This window comes from Grampus griseus (genome assembly GCF_964374135.1).
Source record: "Grampus griseus genome assembly, chromosome: 1".
NCBI lineage: Eukaryota > Metazoa > Chordata > Mammalia > Artiodactyla > Delphinidae > Grampus > Grampus griseus.
The window spans coordinates 29587550-29606236 of record NC_139017.1 but is presented as its reverse complement, the minus strand read 5'-3'; the positions used below and the strand labels follow the sequence as shown (position 1 = coordinate 29606236).

Below are 18687 nucleotides of genomic sequence, written 5' to 3'. Positions count from 1 at the left end.
TGTAGTAGAATAGAGAAATCTAAAATCAGGCAAATTGTGCTCCTTCTTGTATATTTTTGCACAAACTTTACCTTCTATATGGTAAGCCTTTTCTAACAAAATACATAGAACTAAAATTTGAAATTATCTACAAAATTCCTAGAATGCACCTCTTTTACGGTTATCCCTCTTTGTCTCTGCCCAGAACAATTTTTCTATCATGTAAGCCATCTACTTCTTGAGATTTGTAGTTTTTGCTGTGGCCTAGAAAAATAGGGTGGGGTGCATTTGGGATCCAATCCAGTCTCATGTATATTATAATTAAAGAAGACCTCCTAGATTCTGACCTTAAGCTTCCTTTATCTGTGCTTTGGTGGATACTAGAAGAACTTTTATGGGGGTTGCTAGTGAGTCACTATTTTAATCAGGCATCCTCAGACACCATTAGTTGTTGCTTTTCTGTTGTTATTAAACAGGGTTTATCTTTTAGATCAGTTTTAGGTTCACAGAAAATTTAAGCATAAATTGCAGAGTGCTCATATACACCTTACCCCTACTGCCACACTGCACACAGCCTCCCCCATTTTCAACATTCTGCACCAGAGTGATACATTTGTTACAGTCAATGAACCTACACTGACATATAATAATCACCCAAAGTCCATAATGTATAATATTGACTTACAACAAATGTGTAATGACATGTATCCACCACTACAGTATCATACAGAGTAGTTTCAATATCCTACAAAAACCCTGTGCCCAGCCTATTTATCCTTCCCTCCTCTCTTAACCCAGCAATCACTGATCTTTAATGTCTCTCCACAGTTTTGGCTTTTCCAGAATGTCATGTGGTTGAAATCATATAGTATGCAGCCTTTTCAGATTGGCTTCCTTCACTTAGTAATGTGCATGTAAGGTTCTTCTCTGTCTTTTCATAGTTTGATAGCTCATTTCTTTTTAATGCTGAATAGTATTCCATTGTCTGAATGCACTACAGCTTATCCATTCACCTACTGAAGGTCATCTTGGTTACTTTCAAATTTTGGCAATTATGAATAAAGCTGCTATAAATATTTAGCTGCAGGTTTTTGTGAGGACATACACTTTCAACTCATTTGGGTAAACACCAAGGAGCATGAGTTCTGGATCTCCTGGTAAGAGTATGTTTAGTTTTGTAAGAAGCTGCCAAAATGTCTTCCAAAGTAGCGGTACAACTTTGCATTCCCACCAACAACAAATGAAAGCTCCTGTTGCTCCACATCCTCACCAGCATTTGATGTTGTCAGTGTTTTGGAAATTGGCCATTCTAAGAGGTGTGTAGTGATAGTGGCTTTAATTTCCATTTCTACAATGACATAAGATGTGGAGCATCTTTTCATATATGTATTGCCTTCTTCGATGTTGTGTATGCTCAGATTTTTTTGCCTATTTTTTAATAGACTTACTTGTTTTCTGATTGTTCTTTGAGTTTCAAGAGTTCTTTGTATATTTTAGATAAAAGTCCTTTATCAGATATATCTTTGCAGATATTTTCTCCTGGCTTGTCTTCTTGCTCCCTTGATGGTACTTTTTGTAGAGCAGTAGTTTTAAATTTTAATGAAGTCCAACTTATCAATGATTTGCTTCACAGATCATGCCTTTGGTGCTGTATCTAAAAGTCATTACCAAACTTAAGGTCATCTAAATTTTCTTCTAGGACTTTTATAGTTTTGCATTTTATATTTAGATCTATGATTCATCTTCAGTTTTTTTGTGTATGAAGGGTACAAAATCTGTGTCTAGATTGAGAGTGTTTTTTTTTTAATCATGAGTGTGTATTGGATTTTGTCAGATGTTTTATCTGCATCTATTGATGTGATCATATGATTTTTCTTCTTTAGCCTGTGGATATGGTGAATTGCATTCACTGATTTTCAAATGTTGAACCAGCCTTCTATACCTAGGATAAATCTGATTAAGTCATTGTATATAACTTTTTTATATTGCTTATTTTGTTGAGGAATTTTGCATCTATATTTATAAGAGATTTTGGTCTGTAGTTTTCTTTTATTGAAATATCTTTGTCTGGTTTTGGTATTATAGTAATCCTGGCCTCATAAAATGAGTAAATAACTATTCCCTGTGCATCTGTCTTCTGAAAGAGACTGTAAAGAATTGATATTCTTCCTTAAATGTATGGTGGAATTCATCATTAAACCCAAGTTGTCCTGATGTTTTCTGTTTTGGAAGATTATTAATTACTGATTTAATTTCTTTAATAATATAAACCTATGTAACAAAACAAGCTTTGGTAAATTTAACAAAATTAGAATCATTTCAAGCATCTTTTTCTACCACTATGCTATGAGACTAGAAATCAACTGTAAGGGGAAAAAGCTATAAAAAACACAAACACTTGGAGGCTAAACAATATGTTACTAAATAATGAATGGATCACTGAAGAAATCAAAGAGGAATCAGAAAATACCTGGAGACAAATGAGAATGAAAAGAGAACAATCCAAAAATCTATGGGTCACAGCAAAATCTGTTCTAAGAGGAAATTTTCTAGTAATACAAGCTTATGTCAGGAAACAAGAAAAATCTCAAATAACCTAATCTTACACCTAAATCAACAAGAGAAAGAAGAATAATCAAAGCCAAAAGCTACTAGAGGGAAAGAAATCATAAAGATCAGAGCAGAAATAGATGAAATAGAGACTAAGTAAACAATAGAAAAGATCAATGAAACTAAATTCTGGTTCTTTGAAAAGATAAACAAAATTGATAAACCTCTAGCCAGACGCATCAAGAAAAAAAGAGAAAGGGCCCAAATCAGTAAAATCAGAAATGAAAAAGGAGAAGTTAAAATGGACACCACAGAAATACAAAGGAACATAAGAGACTACTATGAACAACTAGATGCCAATAAAATGGACAACCTAGAAGAAATGGACAAATTCTTAGCAATGTACAAGCTCCTAAGATTGAACCAGGAAGAAATAGAAAATATGAACAGACAAATTACCAGTACTGAAATTGAATCAGCAGTTTTAAAACTCCCAACAAACAAAAGTCCAGGACCAGATGGCTTCACAGGTGAATTCTACCAAACATTTAGAGAACAGTTAACACATATCCTTCTCAAACTATTCCAAAAAACTGCAGAGGAAGGAATGCTTCTGAATTAATTCTATTGTACAAGGCCAGAATCACCCTGATACCAAAACCAGACAAAGATATGACAAAAAACAAAAATTACAGGCCAATATTGCTGATGAAAACAGAGGAAAAACTCCTCAACAAAATACTAGCAAACTGAATCCAGCAACACATTAAAAGGATCATACACCATGATCAATTGGGATTTATCCCAGGGATGCAAGGATTCTTCAATATATGCAAATCAATCAATGTGATACACCATATTAACAAACTGAAGAATAAAAAACATATGATCATCTCAATAGATGCAGAAGAAGCTTTTGACAAAATTCAACACCTATTTATGATAAAAACTCTCCAGAAAGTGTGCATAGAGGGAAACTACCTCAACATAATAAAAGCCATATATGACAAACTCACAGCTAACATCATATTCAATGGTGAAGAGCTGAAAGCATTTCCTCTAAGATCAGGAAAAAGACAAGGATGTCCACTCTCTCCACTTTTATTCAACATAGTTTTGGAAGTCCTAGCCATGGCAATCAGAGAAGAAAAAGAAAATGAATCCAAATTGGAAAAGGAGAAGTAAAACTGTCACTTTTTGAGGATGACATGATACTACACAGAGAAAATCCTAAAGAAGCTACCAGAAAACTACTAGAGCTCATCAATGAATTCAGTAAAGTTGCAGAATACAAAATAAACACACAGAAATCTGTTTCATTTCTATACACTAACAACGAACTATCGGAAAAAGAAATTTAGAAACAAAACCCATTTACCATTGCATCAAAAAGAATAAAATACCTGGAATAAATCTACCTAAGGAGGTAAAAGACCTATACTTAAAAAACTACAAGTCTCTGATGAAGGAAATTGAAGATGACACAAACAGACAGAAAGATATACAGTGTTCATGAATTGGAAGAATTAGCATTGTTAAAATGACCATACTACCCAAGGTAATCTACAGACTCAATGCAATCCCTATCAAAATACCAATGACATTTTTTCACAAAACTAGGGCAAACAATTTAAAAAATTTGTACGGGAACACAAAGACCTTGAATAGCCAAAACAACCTTGAGAAAGAAGAACAGAGCTGGAGAAACCATACTCCCTGACTTCAGACTATATTACAAAGCTACAGTAATCAAAATAGTATGATACTGGTGGAAAAAAAAAGATACACAGATCAGTAGAACAGAATACAGAGCCCAGAAATAAACCCACACACTTATGGTCAATTAATTGATGACAAAGGAGGCAAGAGTATACAATGGAGAAAAGACAGTCTCATCAATAAGTTGTGCTGGGAAAACTGGGCAGCTACATATAAAATAATGAAGTTAGAACACTTTCTCATACCATATACAAAAATAAACTCTAAATGGATTAAATATCTAAATGTAAGACAGAAAACCATAAAACTCCTTGAGGAAAACATAGGCAGAACACTCTTTGACATAAATTGTAGCAATATATATATTTTTTGTATCTGTCTGCCAAAGCAAAGGAAATAAAAGCAAAAATAAACAAATGGGAACTAATTAAAGTTAAAAGTTTTGCACAGAGAAGGAAATCATTGATAAAATGAAGAAACAACCAAAATGAATGGGAGAAAATACTTGCAATTGATATTAACTGTATAAGGGATTAATATCCAAAGTACATAAACAGCTCATATGAATCAACATTAAAAAAATAAAACTCCAAAACTCGGACTTCCCTGGTAGGGTCATACAGTGGTTAAGACTCTGCACGCCCAATGCAGGGGTCCTGGGTTTGATCCCTGGCCTGGGAACTAGATCCCACATGCATGCTGCAACAAAGAGTTCACATGCCACAACTAAGGAGCCAGTGAGCCACAACTAAGGAGCTGGTGAGCTGCAACTAAGGAGCCCATGAGCCACAACTAAGGAGCCCAGCTACCACAACTAAGACCTGATGCAACCAAATTAAAAAAATAAATCCAATTTTAAAAAATGGGCTGAAGAACTGAATTGACATTTTTTTCCAAAGAGGACATGCAGATGGCCAACAGGCACAGGAAAAGATGCTCAACATCACTAATCATCAGCAAAATGCAAATCAAAACCACAATGAGATAACACCTCACACCTGTCAGAATGGTTAACATCAAAAAGTTTACAAATAACAAATGTTGGTGAGGATGTGGAGAAAAGGGAAGCCTTCTACACTGTTGGTGGGAATGTAAATTGGTGCAACCACTGTGGAAAACAGTATGAGGGTTTCTCAAAAAACTATAAATAGACCATATGACCCAACAGTTCCACTCTTGGGTATATATCTGAAAAAAACAGAACACTAATTCAAGAAAAATACACCTAATGTTCATAGTAGCATTATTTACAATTGCCAAGATATGGAAGCAACCTACATGCCCATTAACAGATGAATGGGCAGAGAAGATGTGAGATATATATATATATATATATATATATATATATATATATATATGTGATGGAATACTACTCAGCCATAAAAGAGAATGAAATTTTGCCATTTGCAAAAACATGGATGGACTTGGAGGGTATTATGCTAAGTGAAATAAGTCACACAGAGAAAGACAAATACTGTATGATATCACTTATATGTGGACTCTTAAAAAAAACTAATGCATATAATAGAAGAAAATAGAGAACAAGCTAGTGGTTACCAGTGGGGAGAGGGAAGCAGGGGGTAAGATAGGAGTAGGGAATTAAGAAGTACAAGCTATTATGTATAAAATAAATAAGCTACAAGAATATATTTTACAATATAGGGAATATAGCCAATATTTTATAATAACTTTAAATAGAGTATAACCTTTAAAAATTGTGGATCATCATGTTGTACACCTGTGACATATAATATTATACATCAATTATATCTCACTTTTTAAAAGTTTTAAAAATGTAGGCCTGTACAGATTGTCTAGCTTCTTGTGTGAGTTTTGGCAGATTGTGCTCTCATGGAATTGGTCCATTTAATCTGGGTTATTAAATTTGTGGGCATAGAGTTCATAGTATTCCTTTATTATCCTTTTAGTGCCCATGAGGCCTGTAGTGATGTCCCCTCTTAATTAATGATATTAGTAATTTATGTTTTCTCTCTTTTTTCTTAGTTAGCAGTGCTTTATCATTTTATTGATCTTTTCAAACAAGCAACTTTTGGTTTTGTTGATTTTTTTCTGTTGATTTTCTACTTTTAGTTTAATAGATTACTGTTCTAATTTTTATTATTTCTCTTCCTCTGCTTTGGATTTAATTTACTCTTCTTTTTCTAGTTTCCTAAGGTGAAACTTAGATTATTTATTTTAGATATTTCTTCTTTTCTAATATATACATCTAATGCTATAAATTTCTCTTATAAGCACTGTTTTCACTGCTTTCCACAAATTTTGATAAGGTGTATTTTCACTTTCATTTAGTTAAAAATATTTTAAAATTTCTATAGAGATTTCTTTATTGACCTATTATTTAGAAGTGTGTTGTTTAATCTCCAAGTATTTTGAGATTTTCCAGCTTAATTTTTGTTGTTGATTTCTAATTTAATTCCATTGTGCCATTTCTTACATTGAGAGCATACATTTTATGATTTCCATCCTTTTAAATTTGTTAAGGTGTGATTTATGGCTCAGAAAGTGGTCTATCTCAGTAAATGTTCCATGAGAGCTTGAGAAGTATGTGTATTCTGCTGCTGTTTGATGAAGTACTCTATGGATGTCAATTATATCCATGTTGATTGATGGTGCTGTTTAGTTCAACTATGTCCTTACTGATTTTCTGTCCATTTCTGATAGTTGGGTGTTGAAGTCTCCAACTATAAACATGGATTCATCTATTCCTCCTTGTGATTCTGTATTTTGATGCTCTATTATGCACATACATGTTAAGGATTGTTATGTCTTCTTGAAGTATCAACCCCTTTATCATTATGTAATGCCCCTCTTTGTCCCTGATAATTTTCCTTGCTCTGAAGACTTCCTTTTTGAAAGTAATAATAGGTACTCCTACTTTTTTTTTTATTGGTGTTAGCACAATACATCTTTCTCTTTACTTTTCATCTATATGTGTCTTTATATTTAAAGTGGATTTTTTGTGGATAACATATAGTTGGGTGTTACCTTTTATTCTATTCTGACAATCTCTGTCTTTTAATTGGTTTATTCAGCTGTTGACCTCTAAAGTGATCACTGATATAGTTGAATTAATATCTACCATATTTCTTACTGTTTTCTCTTTGATGCCCTTGTTTTTTGTCCCTTCTTTTGTCTTCTACTATTTTTCTGCCTTTTGTGGTTTTAAGTGAGCATTTTATATGATTCCATTTTCCCTCCATTCTTAGCATATCAAATATACTCCTTTTAAAATTTTGTTTATTTATTTGTTTGTTTTTGAGTGCAGGGCATGAGTCTGTTGCTGCTGCTGGCACTGAGTGGTCAGAGCCTCGGCCTGGCCTGCCAACCTGGGCATCTCTTCCCTGACAAGCACCCTGCACCTCGTTATCAAGTAGCAACCATGGAACATTTTCTTAACTTTTAAAAGTGGTCTCCCCAGAATTTACAATATATATTTACATCAAATCCATGTCCACTTTCAAATAATAACACTATACCACTTCACAGGTAGTGCAAGTACCTTATAAGATAAAAGTATTCCTAATTCTTCTATCACTTAACATCCTTGCTGTCTTTCATTTCAAGTATTCATAAGCTATAATCATCAAATACAGTTGCTGTTATTATTTTGAATAAACTGTTATCTATTAGTTTTTATCTTCATTCTTTCTCTTATGCATGTCTTTCTTTATGTAAATTTGAGTTTCTGACCTGTATCTTTTTCCTTCTCTCTTAAGAACTTTAAAAAACAGTTCTTGCAAGGCAGGTTTACTGGCAATAAAAACTCTGTTTTTGTTTGTCTGAGAAAATCTTTATTTCTCCTTCACTTTTAAAGAATAATTTCTCAGGATACAGAATTCTAGGTTGGTGGGGTTTTTGCTCAACACTTTAAATATTTCACTCTATTCTCTTCTTGCTTGTGTAGAGTTTCTGAGAAGTCATATGTAATTCTTATCTTTGCTCCTCTAAAAAAGGTGTTATTTTCCCCCCTCTGGCTTCTTTGAAGATTATTTCTTTTCTTTCTTTTTTTTAAAAAATTAATTAATTAATTTTTGGCTGCGTTGGGTTTTCATTGCTGCACACAGGCTTTCTCTAGTTGCGGTGAGCGGGGGCTACTCTTCGTTGCAGTGCACGGGCTTCTCATTGTGGTGGCTTCTCTTGTTGTGGAGCAGGGGCTCTAGGTACGCGGGCTTCAGTAGTTGTGTTTCGTGGGCTCTAGAGCACAGGCTCAGTAGTTGTGGTGCACGGACTTAGTTGCTCCGCGGCATGTCGGATTTTTCCGGACCAGGGCTCGAACCCATGTCCCCTGCATTGGCAGGCAGATTCTTAACCACTGCGCCACTAGGGAAGTCCCTGAAGATTATTTCTTTATATTTGATTTTCTGCAGTTTGAATATGATGCTCAGTGTAGTCATTGTTGCTTTTTTAAATCTAATTTTTGTAGCTATCATTTGGATTGTAGGATTTGTGTGTCCATAACAGCTTGGACTCCATTTGGTAGTGGTGTATTCATTTCTATTTCATCTACCCTGATGTTTACAACAACTTTGAGTGTATGAGGCAAAACATTATGACTTATTAAGCTAGAAATGAAAAGGAATTTCTACATGTAAAAATTGATATGAAACTTCGTCTTTCATTTCTGGTTTCTCAGATTCAATTTTTTCTTTTTTTGCCTCTTTCACTTTTAACTTTATTTGGCAAAGCAGCACTGCATAAACTGTTCAGTAACTAGGACGCAGCTTACACAGCATGTTAAATCCATATACATTATCAGCAGCAAATTAGAAACAGAGAAAACAATACTGAGCTACAAGTCTCCTATAACTTTTAAAGAAAGGAAGAACTATGCCAAGTATGTCCAATCTGAACAGCTGTTTTAAAGGAAATCACTTGCCATCTTCTTAAGTTTTAATATTTACAAATGCTTAGTTTTAAGGTAACAGAGCAGCTGATTGTATCTACATGCCATTCTATGACACCACGTCAAAAGCTTTAAAAAGGGAGCTCATCTCTATTTTCTTTGTAGCATCGAACAGACGTCCAAAATCCAAGAAACTTAACTTGTGAATGGTGGTGTTATCTGATACACAAAAGCAATCTGATAAATTCACATCAGAACAGAGCTAAGTGTCTAAGAAAAGAAAAACCACTCCTCAAAATCAATTCACAAACTAAGTTTTCCACTTTGCAGAACCCCTCCTTTTAATATGTAAAGTAAAATGTGGGCATGTTAAAGTAATAATACACAAATTTATACTTAACATCCTTCTTCTACCAGTTTGGCTTCTGTGCCTCTTTGAAGGATTAGAAATCCCACAAAACCACACATTTTCATGCTGAAAATAGTGTATGAAAGCCCAAAACAAGCTGTGATGCTGTTGATTTTCAAAAAGCTTTAAGGACTGAGGTGAGCAATCCACTGTAATATTATATACAGGTCAAGCTGATGTTGCTAAAAAGCAGCAGTTCGTCCCTAGACCACTGTGGGGTTTTTTGTTTTTGTTTTTTTTAATCTGTTAAAGCCATGTATATCACTGCCATCTTGTAGCTTGTCACACTGTTCCAACATCTGGTTTCCACCTGCAGGACCAACCGGTAATATCAATCTTCCACCAGGCTTTAACTGGTCTATTAGAGCCTGGGGCACAACTGGGGTTGCAGCTCCTACACGAATAACATCATACGGGGTTTCTTCAGCATACTCCATTCTTCCATCTCCCACAACAAGTTGCACTCTTCCTGAAAACAAAAGCATTGGATAATCTACTAGCTCTTTAATGTGATCAATTCCTATGACTTTTCCACTAGATCCAACTTCATGCAAAACATGAAGAATTCCACTTCCATATCTACATCAAAAGCTTTAGCTCCTTCATGCAATTAATCAAATAGAAGTACAAGTGCATATGCATACACGTGTGGAGCACTGATTTTTGCTTGGAACCCTATTGATTGTTGAGAATCCATATAAGGGTTTCATCTTGCATAGTGGGAGTGGTCTGTGGCCAGCATTACTTCAAATACTTTGTCTTGATGATTCCATTTTTGCGGAGGTTGTGGATTTGCTCCGAGTGGCTGGCACCACCAGATTTTCAGGCCATCGCTAAGAACACTCAGAGCAGGCACAGGACCACGTCCAGCGCAACAACGGTGCCCAGCAGCTTCCCAAGAGTGAGAACACTTCCCACATGGTCACTGCCTTGCTCGCGTCCCTGCTGCAGCTGCCGCCACTGCACCTCTCAGATACTATTTTATTTACCATTTTAAATGCCTGATTCAAAACAAGTCTGAATAGTATTTACTTAGACAACAGAATATCTAATTAAAAATTCCAATGTTTAAATTTCACACAGAAGGACACGTTATCCTTTGCAGTATTAGTTCCTTCCTGGATCCACCTCATGATGAAAAGGTAAGAACTTTAGTTTTAGTTTAATTAATGAATCAATTGAGCTAGACACCACAAAAGATAGAAATACAGGACACAACTGCCTATTCTCAAGTCATATATACTACTATTGAAACTTAAGCTATATGGCAAATAACAATGGTGTACTGGAGAAAATAGGGGATGAATGAGTGAGTGAGCAAACCAGCCACTGGTCACTCTGCATCTGTTTCATGTTTTGACTTATTTGTTAGAGTCTATGTGGAAACCCAGAGCTTAAAAGAATTCATACATCATCTAGTCCTCCAGTCATTGTCTATATCTTATACAACTTCATAGAAGAAAGTTCCATAACCTTTCCTTTCAAGCCCAGCCTAGTTCCCAGACATTATTATTTTCAAGAAAATCTTCTTCCCCTCTAGTCTAAATCATCCTTATAATTAAATATATACTATTCTATTTTTAGTGTTAATGCAATGTAAATGTCAACATCCTTATTTGTTAACCATTTAAATATGCACTTCTTGTGTGTATGTGGATATGCAAATATAACTACATATATTATAAAAACTAAACACTAATTAAAGAGTACAGCAAAGAAGCACTATTTTATCATAGGCTTATTTCCCTTAAAGTTAATACTTCAAATCCAAAAGCTAAATATTTACTTAAATAATAATGTTTTGGTTTTGGATTATTGGTATTAATACTAACATATGGATACGTGGATTAGGATAGGATTCCTGCAGAGTGTTTTAGAATGATTATTGTTTCAAACATTATTTCATTTGATCTATGGGTTTTCTTTCTGTTTCCAAGAACCAATTATTGTTTTTATAATGTTCAGATATTTAGCTTTAGTATGATTATCTTCAATTTGCAGAGGGGAAATCAGAGTGGCCTGCCTGGGATCACATCACAGTTAATGATGAAGTCAGGGCCAGAACCAGGGTTCTTGTCCTCTAATCTAATGCTCTTTCCATATCTAACACATACAGCTAGCAAATGGAAAACAGTAAGTTTCAACTTACTGTTTCAACTATAAGGCATGTTATGAGCGGAACAAAAACAATCATATGCTTGAACCATCTATGAGTAGAGGGTTATCTAACTGTTTTCTCTTACTCATGATGATTATCAATATTCTATTAATTTGAGCAGATAAAAAATACAATTCAAAACCTACATTTTTGCAAATGGACTTCCTACAAACTGGCAATCAAGACCTTTCAAAATTCAGAGAAAATCTTTAAAACAAAGTTATGTATTAATATTGAATTAGAATAATAGTGGAATTGATTTTAAAGCATTTTCACCAATTTAAAAGAGAATCTATTTTAACAATGTGTTTAAATTTTTCCCTATTCAACCTCATTTCAACGTTTTCTTTATTTGGACAATGCGATTTTCCAATTTGTATCTGGCTGCTTATTTTTAAATATATAACAGAATCTGGTCATAAGATGTCTCATTATTACATACACTAATATGTACCATGCATTGAACAAGATTCAGTTATAGATTACAACTATAGTGAAAATGTCAGTCTATAAATCAGAGGTTAATCTGGTTCTCTTGCAACAGTACTGTTTAAAAGATGCTCCATGGAATACCGATAGTCTAAAGATAGGGTAGTCAAAACTTATCCACAGAAAGGAAAGTAATACATGATTATATTCACATGCCTACAGAAAAAAGTCTTAGACCAGTGATTTTCTAATTACAGGATGTTATCCACTAGGGGGAGTCATCAAATCAATTTAATAAGTGGCAAGCAGTATTTTTATGAAAATAGAAGAGTGGAGTGGAATGAATACAATAGAATAGAATAGACAATATCAGTATACATTATACATAATAAGGTTAAGTATCCTTTGTAAAGGTTACTGAAACTTGTTTCAGATGCATGTGCAGGTATTGCATGTGTTTACTGGGTCATGAAGTAAAATGTATTTCTTACTATAGATGTGGTCCATATTATTGAAATACTTGCCTTAGAGGATCCCATCCAAAGGCAGGGAAATAACCTTTGGATGACCAAAGGTTCTTGAAAAGCTTTAAGAAAATAAGTAGAAGAATGCAGATTTTACCCTGGCTCTCTAGGAACATGGAATTGAATCAGAAGGTCAAGAAATTTAGGAGGAATTTTGCCTAACCTATGTTAAAGTCCAAATGAATTCAGGCCTTATAGAACTCTAAGCTGCCAGAATTCTAGCTCCCACATAGATGAGCAGGAGGAAGTAATATCTTAGTTTGGGTTCATCAGTGATAGAGAGGGAACATATTTTACAGGGATATTACTGCAGAGCAAGCTCCCCAGTTGACAGCTCTAGTTCACACAGTTTAAAATTTTCTTCTAGAGTCCATTTAGAGGCTCTAAAGTTGAGGATAAGTCACATCCTGAAGGAACATACCAATCAAGCCTCAAGATGTCTTTGAGAGAGAATGAGCTGGGCCCATTCCTTTTATTAATTCCTTGTGGTATATAATTATCATATATACCCCACCATCACCACCAAAACAACAACAAAAAAAACAAACAAACAAACAAAAACAATTAGCCACGGATCTTTGGATAAAATTTGGAAATAAGAAAAGTCTTCTTGCCAATCTCACCTTTGGCCTTCCTTTTTAACTCTGCTTTCTCCTGCTCCTTATTATATCTTTCAGTCCCCGCCCCCCACAACACTTCTGCCAAGACTTTTCTTTCATCTAGTCATCTGTTTATCCTCAACTAAATGAATTGCTAATCCTCAATTAAATGATAAGTTGCTAAAGATGTAAGATAGTTCCTGTTCCAGGGATATGTATAGATTAAAAAATATCTATAAATAGAATTTTTGGTACCTCAACAAGCAAAAGAAGAGATAATTGGGGTGGGCATTTCATTGTCTTGTGCAGATGTCCACACCATTCATTCATTAGCTTAGCTCTTTAATGATTAACGTTTTTTTGCTCAAGATTGAATTTGAATCAGTACATCCTTATTACATGAGATATGCTTTATTGTTGCTGTCTAGAAAGTCAAACAGCTGCTGTCCTGGCGTGCTCATTCTTTAGAAATTACTCAAATAATCTATGTAGAAGACAAACAAGTGGTGCTGACTGCCTCCATCGATGGCTCAGTGAGGTATGGACCTTCATATAGTGAATTCAGGGTGTGAGAGGTAAAGGATTTTAAGCTAAAGTTTGAGTATATACCATAAATGTAATCTTTTTTTTTTTTTCCGGAGAAAACAAACATTTTATTTTATTTTATTTTTAACAACTTTATTGGAGTATAATTGCTTTACAATGTTATGTTAGTTTCTGGTGTATAACAAAGTGAATCAGCTATACACATATATATACCTCCGTATCCCCTCCCTCTTGTGTCTCCCTCCCTCCCTCCCTATTCCACCCCTCTAGGTGGTCACAAAGCACCTAGCTGATCTCCCTGTGCTATGCGGCTGCTTCCCACTAGCTATCTGTTTTACATGTGGTAGTGTGTATATGTCAATGCTACTCTCTCACTTCGTCCCAGCTTACCTTTCCCCCTCCCTGTGTCCTCAAGTCCATTCTCTACATCTGCGTGTTTATTCCTGTCTGCCCCTAGGTTCATTAGAACCACTTTTTTTGTTTTTAGATCCCATATATATGTGTTAACACACAGTATTTGTTTTTCTCTTTCTGACTTCACTCTGTATGACAGACTCTAGGTCCATCCACCTCATTACAAAAAACTCAATTTCATTTCTTTTTATGGCTGAGTAATATTTCATTGTATATATGTGCCACATCATCTTTATCCATTCACCTGTCGATGGACACTTAGGTTGCTTCCATATCCTGGCTATTGTGAATAGTGCTGCAATGAACATTGTGGTACATGACCCTTTTTGAATTATGGTTTTCTCAGGGTATATGCCCAGTAGTGGGATTGCTGGGTCATATGGTAGTTCTATTTTTAGTTTTTTAAGGAACCTCCATACTGCTCTCCATAGTGGCTGTATCAATTTACATTCCCACAAACAGTGCAAGAGGGTTCCCTTTACTTCACACCCTCTCTAGCATCATAAAAGCAATCTTGATTAAAATAAATAAACAAACAAATAAAACATGACACAAAAGGGCTTTGAGAAGGTAACCACTGATTTGCAATTCTTTTCCACACCCAAGGAAATGAGATGTCATGCTCATCAACATTAAAAGGATAATAAATACTTTCAATACAAGTGTTCTTACAGAATTATCTCAAATCATTAAGCAATATGGGTAGCTAAGAGATAGACCCAAGCCCAGAGAAGACCATAGGATACATAGGACCAGAAGTCATTAAAAAAATCATAGGAAAGAACAACTAATACTGAGAAAAGTGAAAGTGAGCTAATTGTTTCAATGACAATGTGATTGATATTACAAAGCCTACTTGTTTTTATGGTTCTTTTCTTCCTTGGTTGCTTCACCTGCTTCAGAGGGGTGAGCACAGTGCTGCAATTGGAGCAAACAGAGATGATTTACTAGGACTGTAATCAATTACATTCTCTAGAGAGCTTCCCTTCAGGATCAGCTTTCTTTTTTAAAATTGAGATATAATTTATATATAACATTATATTAGTTTCAGGTGTACAACATAATGTTTCAATATATGTATAGACTGTGAAATGATTACAGTAAGTCTAGTTAATATTTGTCACCATACATAGTTACAAAATTTTTTTTTGCTTCTAATGAGGACTTTTAATATCTACTACCTCAGTATTAATAACTATAATGGCCATGCTCTACAAAGCCTACTTGTTTTTAATTGCCTAGTAATACTAACTATACATACACAAAATGCTAAAAATACATATACATAAAGAAAAAGGAACTTTTATGATCATTATTGAGACAGATTGCTACATATTAAAATGTCTTAAAATCATGATAATGAGGAGGAGGAGACAAGACAGCAGAGAAGAAGGATGTAAGTTCCCTTCTTACAGAAACACCAAAATTACAACTAACTGCTGAACAAACACCAAGAAAAAAAGCTGGAACCTACCAAAAAAGACACCTTACATCCAAAGACAAAGAAAAAGCCACAACAAGATGGTAGGAGGGGTGCAATCATGATAAAATCAATCCCATACACGCTGAGTGGGTGACCCACAAACTTGAAAATAATTATATCACAGAAATTCTCCCACGGAGTGAAAGTTCTGAGCACCATGTCAGGCTCCCCAGCCTGGGTGTCTGGCAATGGAAGGAGGAGCCCCCAGAAAATTTGGCTTTGAAGGCTAGTGGGGTTTGATCACAGGAATTCAACAGTATGGTGGAAACAGAAACTCCACTCTTGGAGGGTGCACACAGGGCCTCATGTGTACCAGGACCCAGGGAAAAGGTGGTGAAATCATAAGAGACTGGGCCAGACTTACCTGCTAGTATTAGAGGTGGGGGCTGGCTATGGCTCACTGCAGGGACAAGGACACTGATGGCAACAGTTCAGGTGAGTACTCATTGGTGTGAGCCCTCTTGGAGGCTACCATTTTCTCAACAAGACCTGGCCCCACCCAACAGCCTGTGGGCTCCACTGCTGGGATGCCTCAGGCCAAACAACCAACATGATGGGAATACAACCTGAACCATCAGCAGACAGGTCACTTAAAGTCTTCCTGATAAAACAGCCACCTGATAAACACACTGCTTGACAAGGCCCTGCCCACCAGAGGGACAAGACCCAGCTCCACCCACTAGTGGGCAGGTCCAAGTCCCTCTCACCAGGAAGCCTGCACAAGCCTCTTAGACAGCTTTATCCACAAGAGGGCAGACAGCAGAAGCAAGAAGAACTACAACACTGCAGCCTGAAGAATGGAAACAACAATTACAGAAAGTTAGACAAAATGAGATGACAGAGGACTCTGTCCCAGAAGAAGGAATAAGATAAAACCCCAGAAGAGCAACTAAGTGAAGTGGAGATAGGCAATCTACCTGAAAAAGAATTCAGAGTAATGACAGTAAAGATGATCCAAGATCTCAGAAAAAAGAGTAGAGGCACAGAGACAGAAGATAGAAGAAATGTTTAACAAAGACCTCAAAGAACTTAAGAACAAACAAACAGAGAGGAACAATACAATAACTGAAATGAAAAATACACTAGAAGGAATCAATAACAGAACAACTGAGGCAGAAGAATGGATAATTGAGCTGGAAGAGAAAATGGTGGAAATCATTGTTGTAGAATAGAATATAGAAAAAAGAATGAAAAGACATGAGGACAGTTTAAGAGACCTCTGGGACATTAAACTCACCAACATTCACATTATAGGGGTCCCAGAAGGAGAAGAGAGAAAGGGCCTGAAAAATATTTGAAGAATAATAGCTGAAAACTTCCCTAACATGAGAAAGAAAAGAGTCACCCAAGTCCAGGAAGTGCAGAGAGTGCCAGGCAGGAAGAACTCAAGGAGGAACATGACGAGACATATGAATCAAACTGACAAAAATTAAAAATAAAGAGAAAATATTAAAAGCAACAAGGGAAAAACAACAAATAATGTACAAGGGAACTTCCATAAGGTTATTGGCTGATTTCTCAGCAGAAATTCTGCAGACCAGAAGGGAGTGGCATGATATATTTAAAGTGATGAAACGGAAGAACCTACAACCAAGAAAACTACCCAGCAAAGCTCTTGTTCAGATATGATGGAGAAATAAAGCTTTACAAAAAGCTAAGAGAATTCAGCATGACCAAACCAGCTTTACAGAAATGCTAAGGGAACTTCTCTAGGCAGAAAAGAAAAGGCCACAACTAGAAACAAGAAAATTATGAATGGAAAAGTTCACCAGTAAAGGCAAACATGCAGTAAAGGTAGGAAACCATCCACACACAAATATTGGCTTGGCCAAAAAGTTCGTTCAGTGTTATGAAAAACCTGAATGAACTTTTTGGCCTGCCTAATAGTATATCAAAACCAGCAATTGTGATAAGAAGAGAGTACAAATGCAGAATATTGGAAATGTATCTGAAATTTAAGAGACCAGTAACTTAAAACTTATTTATTTAGAGACTGCTTTATCAAAACCTGATGGTAACTGCAAACCAAAAATCTACAATAGATACACACACAAAAAAGAAAAAGGAATCTAAACATGACAGTAAAGTTAGTTATCAAATCACAAGAGAAGAGACCAAAAGAGGAAGGGAAGAAAAAAGACCTATGAAAGCAAATTCAAAACAATTAACAAAATGGCAATAAGAAATACATTTCAAGAATTACCTTGAATGTAAATGGATTAACTGCTCCAACCAAAAGACATAAGTTGGCTGAATGTATACAAAAACAAGACATGCATATATGCCATCTTCAAGAGACCCATTTCAGATCAAGGACACCTACAGACTGAAAGTGAGGGATGGAAAAATGTATTCCATGCAAATGGAAATCAAATAAATTTGGAGTAGCAATACTCATATCAGAAAAAATAGACTTAAAATAAAGACTGTTAAAAGAGACAAAGACAGATACTACATAATGATCAAGGGATCAATCCAAGAAGAAGACATAACAATTGTAAATATATATGCACCCAACATAGGAGCACCTCAATATATGAGGCAAATGCTAATAGCCATAAAAGGAGAAATCAACAGCAACACAATAATACTGGGGAAATTTAACACCCCACTTTCATCAATAAATAGATCATCCAGACAGAAAATCAATAAGGAAACACAGGCCTTAAATGACACATTAGAACAGATGAACTTAACTGATATTTATAGAGCATTCCATCTGAAAGCAGCAGAATACACATTCTTTCCAAGTGCTCATGGAATATTCTCCTGGATAGATCACATGCTGGGCCATAAAGCAAACGTCAAAAAATTTAAGAAAATTGAAATCATATTAAGCATCTTTTCCAACCACAATACTATGAGATCAGAAATCAACTACAAGAAAAAAACTATTAAAAAAAAAGTGGAGCCTAAACAATATGCTTCTAAACAACCAATGGATCACTGAAGAAATCAAAGAGAAAACCAAAATATACCCAGAGACAAATGAAAATGAAAACATGATGATCCA

At 35.3% G+C, this 18687-nt stretch overlaps 1 protein-coding gene and 1 pseudogene across 2 annotated transcripts in view; one reads left to right on the top strand and one right to left on the bottom strand.

Moving 5' to 3' along the window:
- The window catches only part of WDR64 (WD repeat domain 64), a gene marked incomplete at both ends in the record, with an annotated part of 149248 nt that overhangs the window by 110632 nt on the left and 19929 nt on the right, over positions 1–18687 (top strand). Inside the window, 2 exons of the mRNA XM_082666678.1 lie at positions 10605–10663; positions 13660–13769. Coding sequence (XP_082522804.1) covers positions 10605–10663; positions 13660–13769 — 169 coding nt within the window. The remainder of the gene's footprint in view (positions 1–10604; positions 10664–13659; positions 13770–18687) is intronic.
- On the bottom strand, positions 9725–10513 carry LOC309828002 (protein-L-isoaspartate(D-aspartate) O-methyltransferase-like; annotated as a pseudogene). Its single transcript has 2 exons — positions 10298–10513; positions 9725–10196 (listed from the first exon to the last, which is right to left on the bottom strand). The product of its transcript is annotated as a protein-L-isoaspartate(D-aspartate) O-methyltransferase-like (transcript).